Source organism: Lates calcarifer, linkage group LG15 (assembly GCF_001640805.2).
Source record: "Lates calcarifer isolate ASB-BC8 linkage group LG15, TLL_Latcal_v3, whole genome shotgun sequence".
Classification (NCBI taxonomy): domain Eukaryota; kingdom Metazoa; phylum Chordata; class Actinopteri; family Centropomidae; genus Lates; species Lates calcarifer.
The window spans coordinates 10,340,608-10,353,201 of record NC_066847.1 but is presented as its reverse complement, the minus strand read 5'-3'; the positions used below and the strand labels follow the sequence as shown (position 1 = coordinate 10,353,201).

The 12,594-nt window shown below is 44.1% G+C and overlaps 1 protein-coding gene across 5 annotated transcripts in view; it reads right to left on the bottom strand.

Annotated features, from left to right (window-relative positions):
* Positions 1–12,594, bottom strand: part of fam131bb (family with sequence similarity 131 member Bb) — a 45,913-nt gene that overhangs the window by 14,922 nt on the left and 18,397 nt on the right. For 3 of the 5 annotated variants that reach the window (XM_051076062.1, XM_051076063.1, XM_018682727.2), the window contains exon 1: positions 7,197–7,417. In XM_051076062.1, the coding sequence (XP_050932019.1) occupies positions 7,197–7,224 (28 nt within the window). In that variant the 5' untranslated portion in view covers positions 7,225–7,417. Of the gene's footprint in view, positions 1–7,196; positions 7,418–12,102; positions 12,199–12,594 lie in introns of those variants that run through there. The other 2 variants (XM_051076065.1, XM_051076064.1) reach the window with 1 other exon arrangement.

Genomic DNA, 12,594 nt, shown 5'->3' with positions numbered 1-12,594 from the left:
AAAAAACAGATGTATAATGTTTTCTGTTGCTCTGGAGGAGTGAGACTTAAACCCAGTGTTAAAGCACAAACACATCTTTAACACACACAGATTAAGGATGCTAGAGATTTTTGGAAGCTTGACCTGGACTTGGGTTTAAAAGTCAGTGTATCTTAATTCACATATGTGTCTGAGAAGTCCCCCACTTTTATGGAAGTGCTGTACTAAATTGCTGGAGTGCCCCTTTAATATTAAATATTTCTTAGACATACAGTGAGGTCCAAAAGTCTGACACCACTTTCCCATTGGGAAACATGATTCCACTTTTACAAGTGAGAAGATTGTCCTCATACAAAATGTTATGGTCTATCAAGGTCTCTGTTAGTGGAGGAATTGGTCCTCTATTATCTTAATTGCCTTTCAAATATATATATATAAATATAAAAATATATAAATATTTCCTCCTTTCAAATTCAAACTGAAGCTGTTCTGGAAATGAAATGTTCTTTAATTGAAATACACCATCCAACAGCAAAAATATCACAATGACTGTTGTGTACAGTTATTGTTTTCACAGTCTAAGTGCTTTAACACTGTTTAAGGGCACTAACAGCAGCTGTTGACAGTACTCCCTGCTCTGCGGCAAATCCACCCTTTCTCTGTGAAACTGAGAAACTATGCAAGTGTGAACTAGGCGTTCCTGGAAAAGAAAGTACTTTGTATCAGCTGACAGACAACCGCAACTGTAGAAATTAAGACACTACTTTGCATCTGGGTTGGCCATTTTCAGATGGGATGGACATACACTATTTATATTCAAGCGCCACTTTCACTATTAGAAATGAACTCTGTGTGACCTCACAAGGATTAGTCAGGCGCATTTGATTTTTGGCACCGCAGAGAGCGGTGTGAGATGGTTACTTATTGGATGATAACAGTTAGACAGAGAGATGTCTGGTTTTCTGCCTGGGTGGGAGAGACTGTCCCAGATTTCCTCCTCATCTGGGTTAAAAATCTGCCCTGCAAACACAAACCATACATCAACATATATGCACACCCACATACATCGGGCCTACAGGAAAATACGACATAATGCATGGGGACACTCGCAGTGCCACTTCCTCTCTTCCTCTGTTTCTCTCCACTTTTTCCTCTGTCTCTCCCCCTCACCATCCCTCAGCTTCGTTTGGCCAATTAGTAGATTAGCAGTCACTCTCCCTCCACATGAATCACAATATGGCTCAAGAGTTCTCTGGACTGCAGCAGTACAAACTAAGCCCTCCAGCCTTCACACAGCAATGGACCAGAAACATTATCTGTATGTATATTATCTACTGTCTGTGAGTCTCATATGAGATTACATCAAACATGTGCTACTGAAGTTTGCCATGAGGGCTTGGATGTCTATGTCATGCTGTGATTAGTCAGTTGTTTATAGTTCTCAGAATATGTAGATGATGGGTCAGTAGTCATTACCCAGCATCTCAGTGGTTTCTCAAGCCATGGCACACTCCGTATTTCTGCACGGGAAGGTGATGCTCTTGGGCTCTCAGCAGCACAGTAAGCAAATGCGTAATTCAGCTCCTGAGAAGGCAGGCAAGATCCCTCCTTGAGGAAACAACAACGGAGCACATGACCAGAGCTCTGAGCCAGCTTTTCTTCCCCTGGCACTCTCCCGCCTCCCCTGCCCACACAAAGACACACACACATACACAGCGGTGCGGCGCTGGATACCCCCCTGCGGTCATAGGGGAGCCAGGCTTAGCTCAGCCGAGGAGAAGGAGCGAAGAGCAGTGAGTGAGTGAGGGAGGGAGGGCAGGCGGCGAGATGGAGGAGGAAAAAGAGGGAGCAGCGCGGCCGTGCGTAACGAACAACCAAAGATCTGCAGCGGCTGCACTGTCAACTCCAGCTCTGACTGTAGCGGCTTGACGGCTCCCGCTGAAGTGGGAAGCGTTTGAGCATCATCTGTCTCTTTTTTCCACCCTCTTATTGGCCTGCAGCGGTAACGGCGAGGAACCAGGGGGGGCATTGGTGCTTGTTTACAGTGACAGCTGCAGTAAAGCTGGTTGCCACGATGGGCTATACTGGCTTGGATAGCTGCCCTCTTACAGCGACATGAGCAGATGCTGGGTGACGGAGCTCCAGAGTTCAGTAAGAACTCAGCTGAGGACCAGAGCCCAGATGGTTGGGAGAATTTGGTAGAAGAAGTGGAGTTGAGTGTGTCTCACACATACACTCCACACACATGCAGGGACACTCAAGCACAGCATGAGTTACTGCCATTAACTCTGGCATTCCCAATCTTCATGCCCCTGTCATTTGCAGGCCATTTGCCATCCTGCGCAGGTCTTCATCACACATGGTAAATAGGTTGCAGCAGTTGCACTGACTGAGGTAACTAAAAATCCACAGCATGTTGTACCTTGGCACAGGCTGCTACAGCCCCAGCATCATAAACCAGATCACTCCTATAAACATCCTAATGGCCTGCTAAATATATAATGAACATTTAGACTTGATATGGAAAAGATGTGGTTATCCTGTCATCCTTTCCATTCTGTTGGGATGAAGAGAAGAAAACCTGCAGAGGCGGAGGAAATCAACCAGTTAAGTGTGTGGCAGACAGCATTTTGCATGCAGGAAATCTTTATTTTCTTGCTCTTTCATATTCAAAGGTGACTTCCCATCTTTGAGAACATGGCCTTTTTCTTTATCAGCACTGAAGTGGTTAGTAGCTGCAGATAACACTGAGACAATCAGCACTGGTTGCACACTAATGCTGAGCACATCCACAAATTCCCATAAATTCACACAAACACACTCCCACATACTAACACACACACACACACACACACACAGATCAAATTGTAGGGATGAAATTCTCTCTTTCACAGCATTATGTTTCAATTTCATAACTCTCACTGTGGCTGAGTCACTTTGTTTACAGAAAAGCCTGCCATCATGTGCCCACACACAGGCCTCTTATTTCTGATCTGCCACATACACGTACAGGCTGAAAATGATATGTACAAGGACACGCACACATACATAGCCATATACATTTTAATCAGTTCCCTGCCCATAATGATCCAGGCTTTTTCCTAGCACTCAGTGACATGGCACTCATATACATAAATCTGTAGGTAAAGACCCTATGTTACACCAGAGTCCTTGGATATATATGAACACAAGTTCTGACACACGCTGTCACAGGTAAGGGTCATTAGGTCCCACCATATCTCTGAGGCACTGCATTACTGAGTCATTCACCTTGAATGTGCTCGTGGGCACAAGGCTTTTCCAACCTGGACAGGAGCCAATCAATCAGCCTCCACCTCAGTCTGCCAGATTTGCCAGGTTACAGGCAGACAAGCTACGAACTGGCAAATCCGGAACGTGGTATCAGCAGCTGACTGGATGTGCGTAAAGGCATGGTGCAGCGGGGGTGTTTTGTTTTTTTTTTTTTTTAAATTTAATGGTAGGGAATCCCTCTCTGTATTGCAGCTGCAGAAACAGAGTGATGGGACAAGGTGCTGAAGCCAACAGTGTTGCATATACTACTATATATTCACACCCACACATGAGCCCACATGCACATAAATATAGCAGCGAGAGCATGATCATACAAGAGGTAAACTGGAGGTCATTCACAGGGCGATGCATGAACACAAATATACACATGAACATACAGCTACACATACAGAAATACAGATAGGGCTCAGTATTGTTTTAAATCCCTAATACTACCCCCAAAACTACCAATACACATGTAGATATTTTTCAATATCTTATCAATATCAACAAATTTTCTACAAAACCCCTTAAAAAAGCTTAAATAAATTGGCTAAATGAAGGTTAATTGGCTATTACTGCTTACTGAATCAGTAAATTGTGTGTCAGCAGTGGCATTATACCAACGCTAACTTAGATGAAGTGAAAAGAGAGAGGGCTTAGAGGCTGAACAAACAGGTGAGAGTTGTCATAATGTCCCACATTCATATCTATAATTTCACTACTGCAACCTGAGCCATAGCAGTTCTATTCACATTGCACACAATGCCCTATATTATGCCGTGATTAATGTTTCCAGCACTCACAGGTTATAGTGCGGCCTGGTAACTGGATACAGAAAAGTGCTTCTGATGTGTAGCTTTCAGCACAATAATAGGTAATAGCATTACGTAGAATTGTGATCAACATTGTAACAGTACTGCTAACACTGTGTTTGGTGGCTGAATTTGATCTCAGCAAAGCGTACATGAGTTACAGTATGTACTACATGCAAGCTGATTCACAGAGAAAAAATATGGTTTGGTGTTATTTTGTGCACCTCCCATCAACTGCATCTCAAGGCCTTTGCTCTCTGAGGGCGTGATGGATGCAGACATCTTGTCCCCTGTACATCACCATCTGTCTTCACCTGGCCCACTAACAGTGGTGGCGATGGGCTAAACCAGATGTTAAAAGGGTCGGGATCAATGTGTTGCCTATCGTGTTGATTTAAAATATAGCCCACAATAACTGTAGACATACACTGTATGCAATGCAAAGATAAGGAATTCACATGTGTTTTAATGTATTTTCAGTCAAATAGGTTGTAAACTCTAAAGAAAATGCACTCTGCGTAAAAGTGAACACCAGCCCCAGTATTTGTGTCAGCCCTAATTTTTCAGCTGGGTGTGAACTGACTTCTTGCATGTGTCTGCAACATTTATCATGATCCTACTTTTTTGGTCCAGGATTTTTGATGTTTGTAGCTTTCTGTTTATAGAAATCTAATAACAAGCGATGCCAGTGTTAAGAATGATGGGTAACACCTTGTCCTTATGACAATCCTTATGTCCTGATGATAAAGGGATTACCAGAAGACCAAAAAGATGCCACTGTAGATTCTTTGGCATCACACTACCTGTGACATCCAAAACAAATTAAGATGCACAGTTTTTTGCAGGACAACCTGCTGGGCTATTACCTACACACGTATTACAGAGGCACGATTTTTGCACAGAATAGATAACATACTACAGCAGTGTGTGGGTACAAACAGATATCAGAGGCTGACCACGGAGCACGCTCCCAGATATGATGGAGCTGGGAGAGATAGTGTTACCGGAGGGCAGACAAATACATCAGGGCTACTCCCGTGCAGAGACAGATCCAGTCCTGCTGCCTGCCGCTCCTCCTGTTGATCTCTGCTTGGCAGCGTGGACTGCAGTTGAGAAGGCCAATCAATAGCGCACACTAAAGTCATTCTCAGCCAGGATAAACACAACCACGCCTCTAGACCGGCAGTACTGCTGCTGGTTCTGTTGCTTACAGGAGAATCACAGACTAAGACGCACAAGCTGCTTGAAAACGCGTGGGCTTCCCTTTTCTTAAGTACTGTTTGTTTACACACTCCTGCTAGATTACAGTGCACACAGCTTAGGATAACATTTGTAAAATGATGCGAAACATTCTATAAAAGAGATCTACAATCTTTACTACATGGGACTGACAGCATACAGTGTACTTTGGATGTGTACTTATGCATATTCCCCTTTATCACAGCTCTTACTCACTTATCGCTAATTAGAAAATGTACCTGCTATTACTAGAGCAGCCTTATTGGATTCTTAAGCTTCTGTGATCACTCGTATAAAAATGAGAATCAGTATTCAGGTGGCTCACAATCAGATTAATGTGGCACCTTTCCAAAGCCTTTTGTCTCCTTCAATCACATTATTTCCAGCAGCTGGAGCTGCCAGGCTTGTGGGGGTCTCCTGTCTTTGACCTGAGTGTTGATGGAAAGATCCCAACCTCCTCTCCTGCTCTGCAAATGTGTCAAATACTGTAACCTGGACAGCCTTAGCTGCTGCTTCTGCTTTATTCAGTTCACACCTGCCTTCCTAACTGTGTCACGTAGTACTCTTTCCCCTGCACTTGCATATTGTAGATATTTTTAAAATCCTCTTCAGCAAGAATTTACATTGAGTTAAAAAACAAATGGGGGGAAAACTTGCAGAAGCACACTTGAGATTCTGCCTGTAACCTGGCTTTGACATTCATGACCCCTGTAAAGGTTATGTTTCCCTCAGAGTAACACTGAATGTGTGTTCAGACTGATGCTTTTCCATAAATATGTTTAAGAGCCTGATGTGCTAAGTGGCTCATGAATATTTAACACCAACAGAAGTCTGTGTTTATTTTTACCTTGAGCGTGATTCACGCTACATATTAGAACACGCAGGACGTGAATGTGCACTGCAACATATCTGAATCACATTCATGCAAACAGCTGATTTATAAAATCCCCTTCCTCCCAGTCTCTCTTCGTTTAGCGGCAGTCCTGCTGTTGAGTTTTCTTAACATGTCATCTATGAGATTATCTAGCAGGGTCCTCACCTGCAAACTCCCATCAAACCCACACACCCTCGCCTGCACGTATTTGCCCCTCCCTCTCCCCTCTCTCCATCGCCATCCGTCCGCCTCTCCTCCTCCCTGCCAGCCTGCACTGAAATTCTTCCTCTGCTGCTCATTTCTTTACTCCCCCCAATCCCTATTATTCATGCAAATAATAACAAACTGTGCAAACGCCCCTGACAACGGCATTATCCCTTTTTCCTCTCTTTCTCCAAGCCATGCCGCCCTATAAATAAGCACTATCACAGCGTTTCCATCTCCCGCCTCTCTCTCTTTCTCTCTCCCTCCCTCCTCTCCATCCCTCTCTGCCTCCTACTCACACACATATACATACTGCCAAACAGCATCATAAATCAAGGGATGGGAGGGAGGGAGGGGAGTAGGGAGGTGGGGGGATGCAACCACACACTCAGTAGCACATTTTAATACATATCGCTTCTGACATCTTGCCTGTGTACTGTACACAGCTTCTGTGGCCATACATCCACAGCTTGCCCATACACTGCACTGAAAGAGAGGCAAACAAACACACACACACACACACACACACACACACACACACACACACACACACACACACGCACGCACGCACGCACGCAAGCAAGCACATATACAAAGCCTGTCCCTATAGTGTCTACACAAACCTTCGCTCCTGCAGGACACCCCCCACCCCCCGGCCCCCCAACCCCATTCTCCTGAACCTCCTCCTACTCCTCATCACCCCACCACCAACACAGCCCACCCACCCCACCACCCCCCTCACACCCCCTCTCTAGCCTGCAATCAGGGAAAAGGGGAGAGAAGCGGGAGCTTACTCAGTCTCCTGGAGCCGATGCATCCCATGGTGTATTCACAAAGGCCCTGGATACAAGCGTGGAAGTGTTGCCCAGACACCGTGCATTCTCCCTCTTCCTCCTGCGACTCTCTCTTTCTCTCGGCTTTAGCTTCTTTTTCTTGCTCTCCTGTGCTCTCTCTTTTTCTCTCTCCCTCCTGCGCTTGCTTGATCACTCGCTCTCCCTCCCTCTCTCTCTCCCTCCCGCTCTCTCTCTCCCTCCCGCTCTCTCTCTCCAGTGCAGTGTCTTAGAAGAGATCCGGTTAGTAAGTCAGTATGCCTGAGGGAAATAGATTAGGACTAAATAAAGATGTGAGGCATTATTAACATTATTTATTCAACAGATATGTCATTTTATTTTTTTTTATAATATGTATCAGTATCAATAATATCTTACCTGCAACATTAGAATAGCCAATTCAGTTTGCAGGAATTATCACATTTATTTATTTGAGTTAGTGAGACTGGCAATGATAATATAATTGGATTATTTGTAAACCAGAAAGATCAAAACAACCACAGGCAATAATCTAATGAGAGGTTTAAACAACAATTAGATTGACTTTGTGTATTGGGTTGCCACTAGCAGATCAATAGCACAGTGCTGAGTGCCGGGCTGCCATTGTTGTAGATATCTCTGCACTGCTGTAATATTGTTGAGCTAAAATGGGGGATTCTCTCTCTATGTCTCCCTCTCCTGTGTGCGCTCAGCCTAACAATGCACTGCAGCGGTTTCCTCGCGCCTCTCCCCTCTCCATCTCCCTCTCAATCAGCCCCTACCTCCTCCCCACTTCCATCCCTCCCTCTCTCACACTGATCGCTCAAAAAAATCGCACGCACATACACCAATACTAAACAATTCAGAGGGAGGAAAAAAAAACAGCAGAGGGTTTTCCTTCTCAGTCAAGCCGCTGCTGAGTCTCCACCTCTTTCTCTGTCGTCTCTCTGTATTGATCCACCCCTCAGACATCCCTGCGCCTATTCCTCTCTTTCTGCTCACTGTGAATCGCATCCCCAGATATTCTTCTATCCCCTCCTTTTTTGCTTTCACCTCCTTCACCACTATACTCACTTCTTCCCTGGTGAAAAAACAGAAAGAGGAGTGGCTCTCTCTCATCTCTCATTTGACCTGTATCTATATTTACATCAGCACTTGCTCTTTTTTTTTTTTTGTTCTTTTCATCCCTGTCTTTCTTAACCATATCATGCCTTCTCAGTCTGGGCAGCCCCCTGCCCATCTCTTTGATTTGATTATGAATGTATATGTGCTCTATCTAGAGGTGTTTGCTGTGCAAATGACGCAAGCACAGTCTGGACAGTGAAAAGTGTGTGTATGTGGAGCAGGGGGGTTACATGTGTGGTCACTCTTGTTTTGTTGACTTTTTACACGCATTGGGTGAAGAAGAAAGAGAGAAAGTGAGCAGGACAGATGGAAGGACAGAGAGAAAAAAGACATGGGCAGATGGGGAGAGTGATGGGAAGGAAAGCAAAGAACAGTTGAGTCATGTGCGGGAGAGGTGTGGAGATGATGCTGTGCGAAACAAAAATTTGCACTCCAGAATGAAAACAGAGGAAAAAGACACTTAGCTTTCAATTGTTGAATTGATGCAAAGACATAAATAGACATGGATGTGATACGTGTGTAGGGTTTATGGTGGATGTGTGACTTGCCAGACATAACAAATCATACATAATCCAGCCAATCCCTGCATTGTGGGTTTATATATAGATGTGTGTTAGCGCCCTCTCTAGTGGTTTCCCACTGGGGCAGACAAGATGAGGCTATACACTACTGCAGGGGTCAGCTTCACTCACACACCCTGAACCTAGTTTTTTTTTTTTTTTAAAGAAAAGAAAACACTATTCCCCTCTGATGTGTATAATTGCTGCTGAAGCAAACCCGCGCCTATTGTTTTCGACCCATGTCTTCGTCTCTGGCTCTCTATTCCCGCTCCATCTGCCCGTCACTCTGTGTCAGCCAGTGTGTGGACGTCTTAATAATGCTTCAGTCAATCTCTCTCTTTTCACAGCATCATAGGAAATCATGTTTTTCTGCTGAAATCCTCAGCTAATCTTGGTGTATCTGTGCTGATTTACCTGGCTTTCCTTGTCAATATGATTCATGATTTGGTTTCTTCTGTATCAAGGTTGGGACGTATTTAACCCTGTGCTCAAACTAGGTCAGATTACTGAGACGCAAACACACTCACACACTGGAGCTTTATCAGTCGAGTGACAATAAATTGAATATCATTTGGTTTTGGACTGTTGGTTGCACAAAACAAGACATTGTTATGATTAAGTTCTACAAATCGGGATCGATTAATTTAGCACACAATTGTCAGACTAATCAATAATGAAAATAATTTTTAGTCGCAGCCTTATTGCACACACTCACGTGCTTCATATACACAGTGCGCCAGTGACAACATAGTGATCTATGATAAGGACCATCAATGCGGGACAAGGTCAACCACAGAGGAAAGAAATTCTTGACACTAATCTTGCTCATGATACATGGGCCACTCACAAAGATGACTGCCTCTCACCGTCTTTGTCTACTCCTATCTAACTCTTACACACACAGACTCACACACCTTCACATCCATGCTAACAAAGCATGTAACATGACATGAAACCGCTTTGCAACACATGACACAGATGACTTTGCATCATGTTCCCATCAACGCGTCTCTTGTTTTCTTATCTGGGGTGATGAAGCTGCACTGAATTTGAATGCAAAAGCGCCTGTTCAATTTTATCTTGGGGACTCACACACACCTCATTCCTGTAATAACCAACTTTCATGTACCTGTCACTATGTGTCTATCAGCTCCTGGCTGTTATGTAGGATGCACCTCAAGGATAATGAATAACAGCTTTAATGTTCTCACTCAGGCACTCTAAAGGCGTTCTGCACTGATGAAGGGAAATGTCTGTTTCCAAAGTCATTCTAAAGGTAGTCTAATCATCTTTGTTTTAAAAAAAAACCTAGCTCAGACTGGTTAAACCTCCTGCTATAGTATACATTTTTTCCACTGCTTCTACTTTGTCACAGTCCACTGTTTTCTCTTTTCTTGTCTTTATTCTCTGCTCTGCTGAATCCAACTACTGCTAGTCTGTGTTACTATATGTGTTAATTGCAAACACATGTTACGCATCTGCCCTCAAGGCGCCACCAAGTTAGTTAGATGGAGAATGAGTGTGTGTGTCTTGAGGAGAAGGAAAAAGGAGGGGGTTGCATCTAACATCCAGCCTTTCACATATGAAGGACAGAAAATATGTAAGGTTTGTTTCAGCCACTGTGAGATGAAGTTTATGTGTAGTCTTAGCTGGTGCTCTGGGAGATGTGACTTCTAACTGGAATTCCTCAGCACACACATTTTTTGGGGCGTTTTAGATTTGTGTGTGGGTGGTGTGTGTATGGAGTCTCTGCACTCATGATGTCTGTGTGTGTTTGTGCACAAAAAAAACCTTGCGTACGAGGAGTTCCCAGCTCTCCTCTATTATTTACAATTCTCTTGCCTTCTCTCCTGCAATTACCCCACATTCTCTCTCGCTCTGGTCCTCCTCGTCTAGACCACCACCACCACCACTGCCACACTGACTGTCCTCAGTGATGCTTTAGCTTGTTTATTGTGTGTCTTTTACAGTCATGTCAGTATCTATGGGTTTCCACTTTACATACCCTCCTGCTTTCTATCACATCTCTAGCTGAAATGGATTTGCTTGCTGTCAGAGATTCTTGGGGCATCTTCTTCCCTTAAGGCATTTTAGTCTGGTTACGTGTGGCATGGTAATGCGTATGAGTCTGACACCTGCTGGGTGTACTGGAGTACTGCGGTCTAGCGCTGGCTTTGAATGGAGGCCAGTTTGGCAGCAGAGACATTTTTCCTCTGGGTGCTGAGTGACGAGACCATGTCTTGTCACGAGTATGCAGATTCTCATCGTGTCTAAAGTACGTCTGGAATTCCAGCTTGATGGCTATATGGTTTTTACACTTCTACCTCCAATGCAGGCTACTCTTTATGTTTATACTATAACTGAGAAGATTTGCACTTGCTACATTACAACATCCCTCCTCAGCTCTACCTCAAACCCCAGAAGCTCCATAAATCCAAACCTATTTAGCTTATCCTTACTGGTATAAAAGGGGTGGACAAGATAACAGAACTGTCAACACCTCTCTCAAACAGTATAGATTTGACTGCATACGTTTTATCTATATGCACCTGATAAACTGGGAATTGAGCGTATATAATGGAATTATTGGATTGAAATCATTGATGCATTAATGTATACATCACTGTAATGTCAGTGCTGTGTGCAATATAGAAATCTCAATACAATTTTGTGTGTGTGTATTTGTTTGTTTAGTGCATTTTATTAAAATCTACAAATCTATCTACAAATGTTTTTGTTTGGCTGTGTGCAATCAAAAGCATTAACCTCTATTCAACTGGCTTCTTGCTCTTCCTTTGTTGAGAAAATGACTGTGTCCAGAGAGAGAGAGAGAGACTACACCACTGTATGAATCGGAAATGATCCAAAGATTAGGATATTAACTGTGAGCACAGAGGTATTATGAGCAGGTACTGACTCACATGAGCAGCAGGAGGCGGAGAGGGAGGAGCGGAAAGAGAAATGGGAAGGGAAATAAAAGTGCAGTGTATGAGACTGAGGCAGACTGAGGAATGGAGGGATTGGGGGAGAGAAGTGGTGAAAAAAAATGCAGCACACAAGAGAGGGGGTGGTGGGGGGGGAGAGAAATATGGCACTTTAGAGAGGGAGGGGGAGAGGAACGGTTCATTCCAAGGTTTGGCTGCATTCCAGGCTGTCTGGCTCTGATTCTGACGGCCTCCTGTTTTTTTTTTTTTTTTTTGTCTTACCTCCAGTCTAATTGGACCCCAGAGCTGCCCTTTCCCTGCCTGGTCCAAACTTTCCAAACGTCAGTCACCATGGTACCACCCAATGTTTGCAGCTGGCTGAAAAAAAAAGGGTTGAAGAGGTGTCACTTCAGCTTCCTCGCTCCCCTCACTGGTCAAACAGAGAGCAAGCTCATGAATTCTCACATGAGTATGTCACCCGCAGCCAGGATGGGGTTTGCTTTTTTTTTTTTCTTTCTCAGCATAGCACCAGAGTTGCTGTGGAAAGCTCTGAGTGGAAATTTGACACATTTTTTTGTCCCAGTGGAAGTGGGGAGAGACTGGAAACATTCCTTGCGGGACAATAGGCTATCAAAGACCCTGATGACCACTCCCTGTAGTTCACAGACATGAATCAGGCAACAACAGGTTACACAACAGCAACTGCAGAGGTTTGCATGTAATAGAACTCAACCAAGACCTGGCCTATGATTTCACAACCTGAACCAGGCTCAG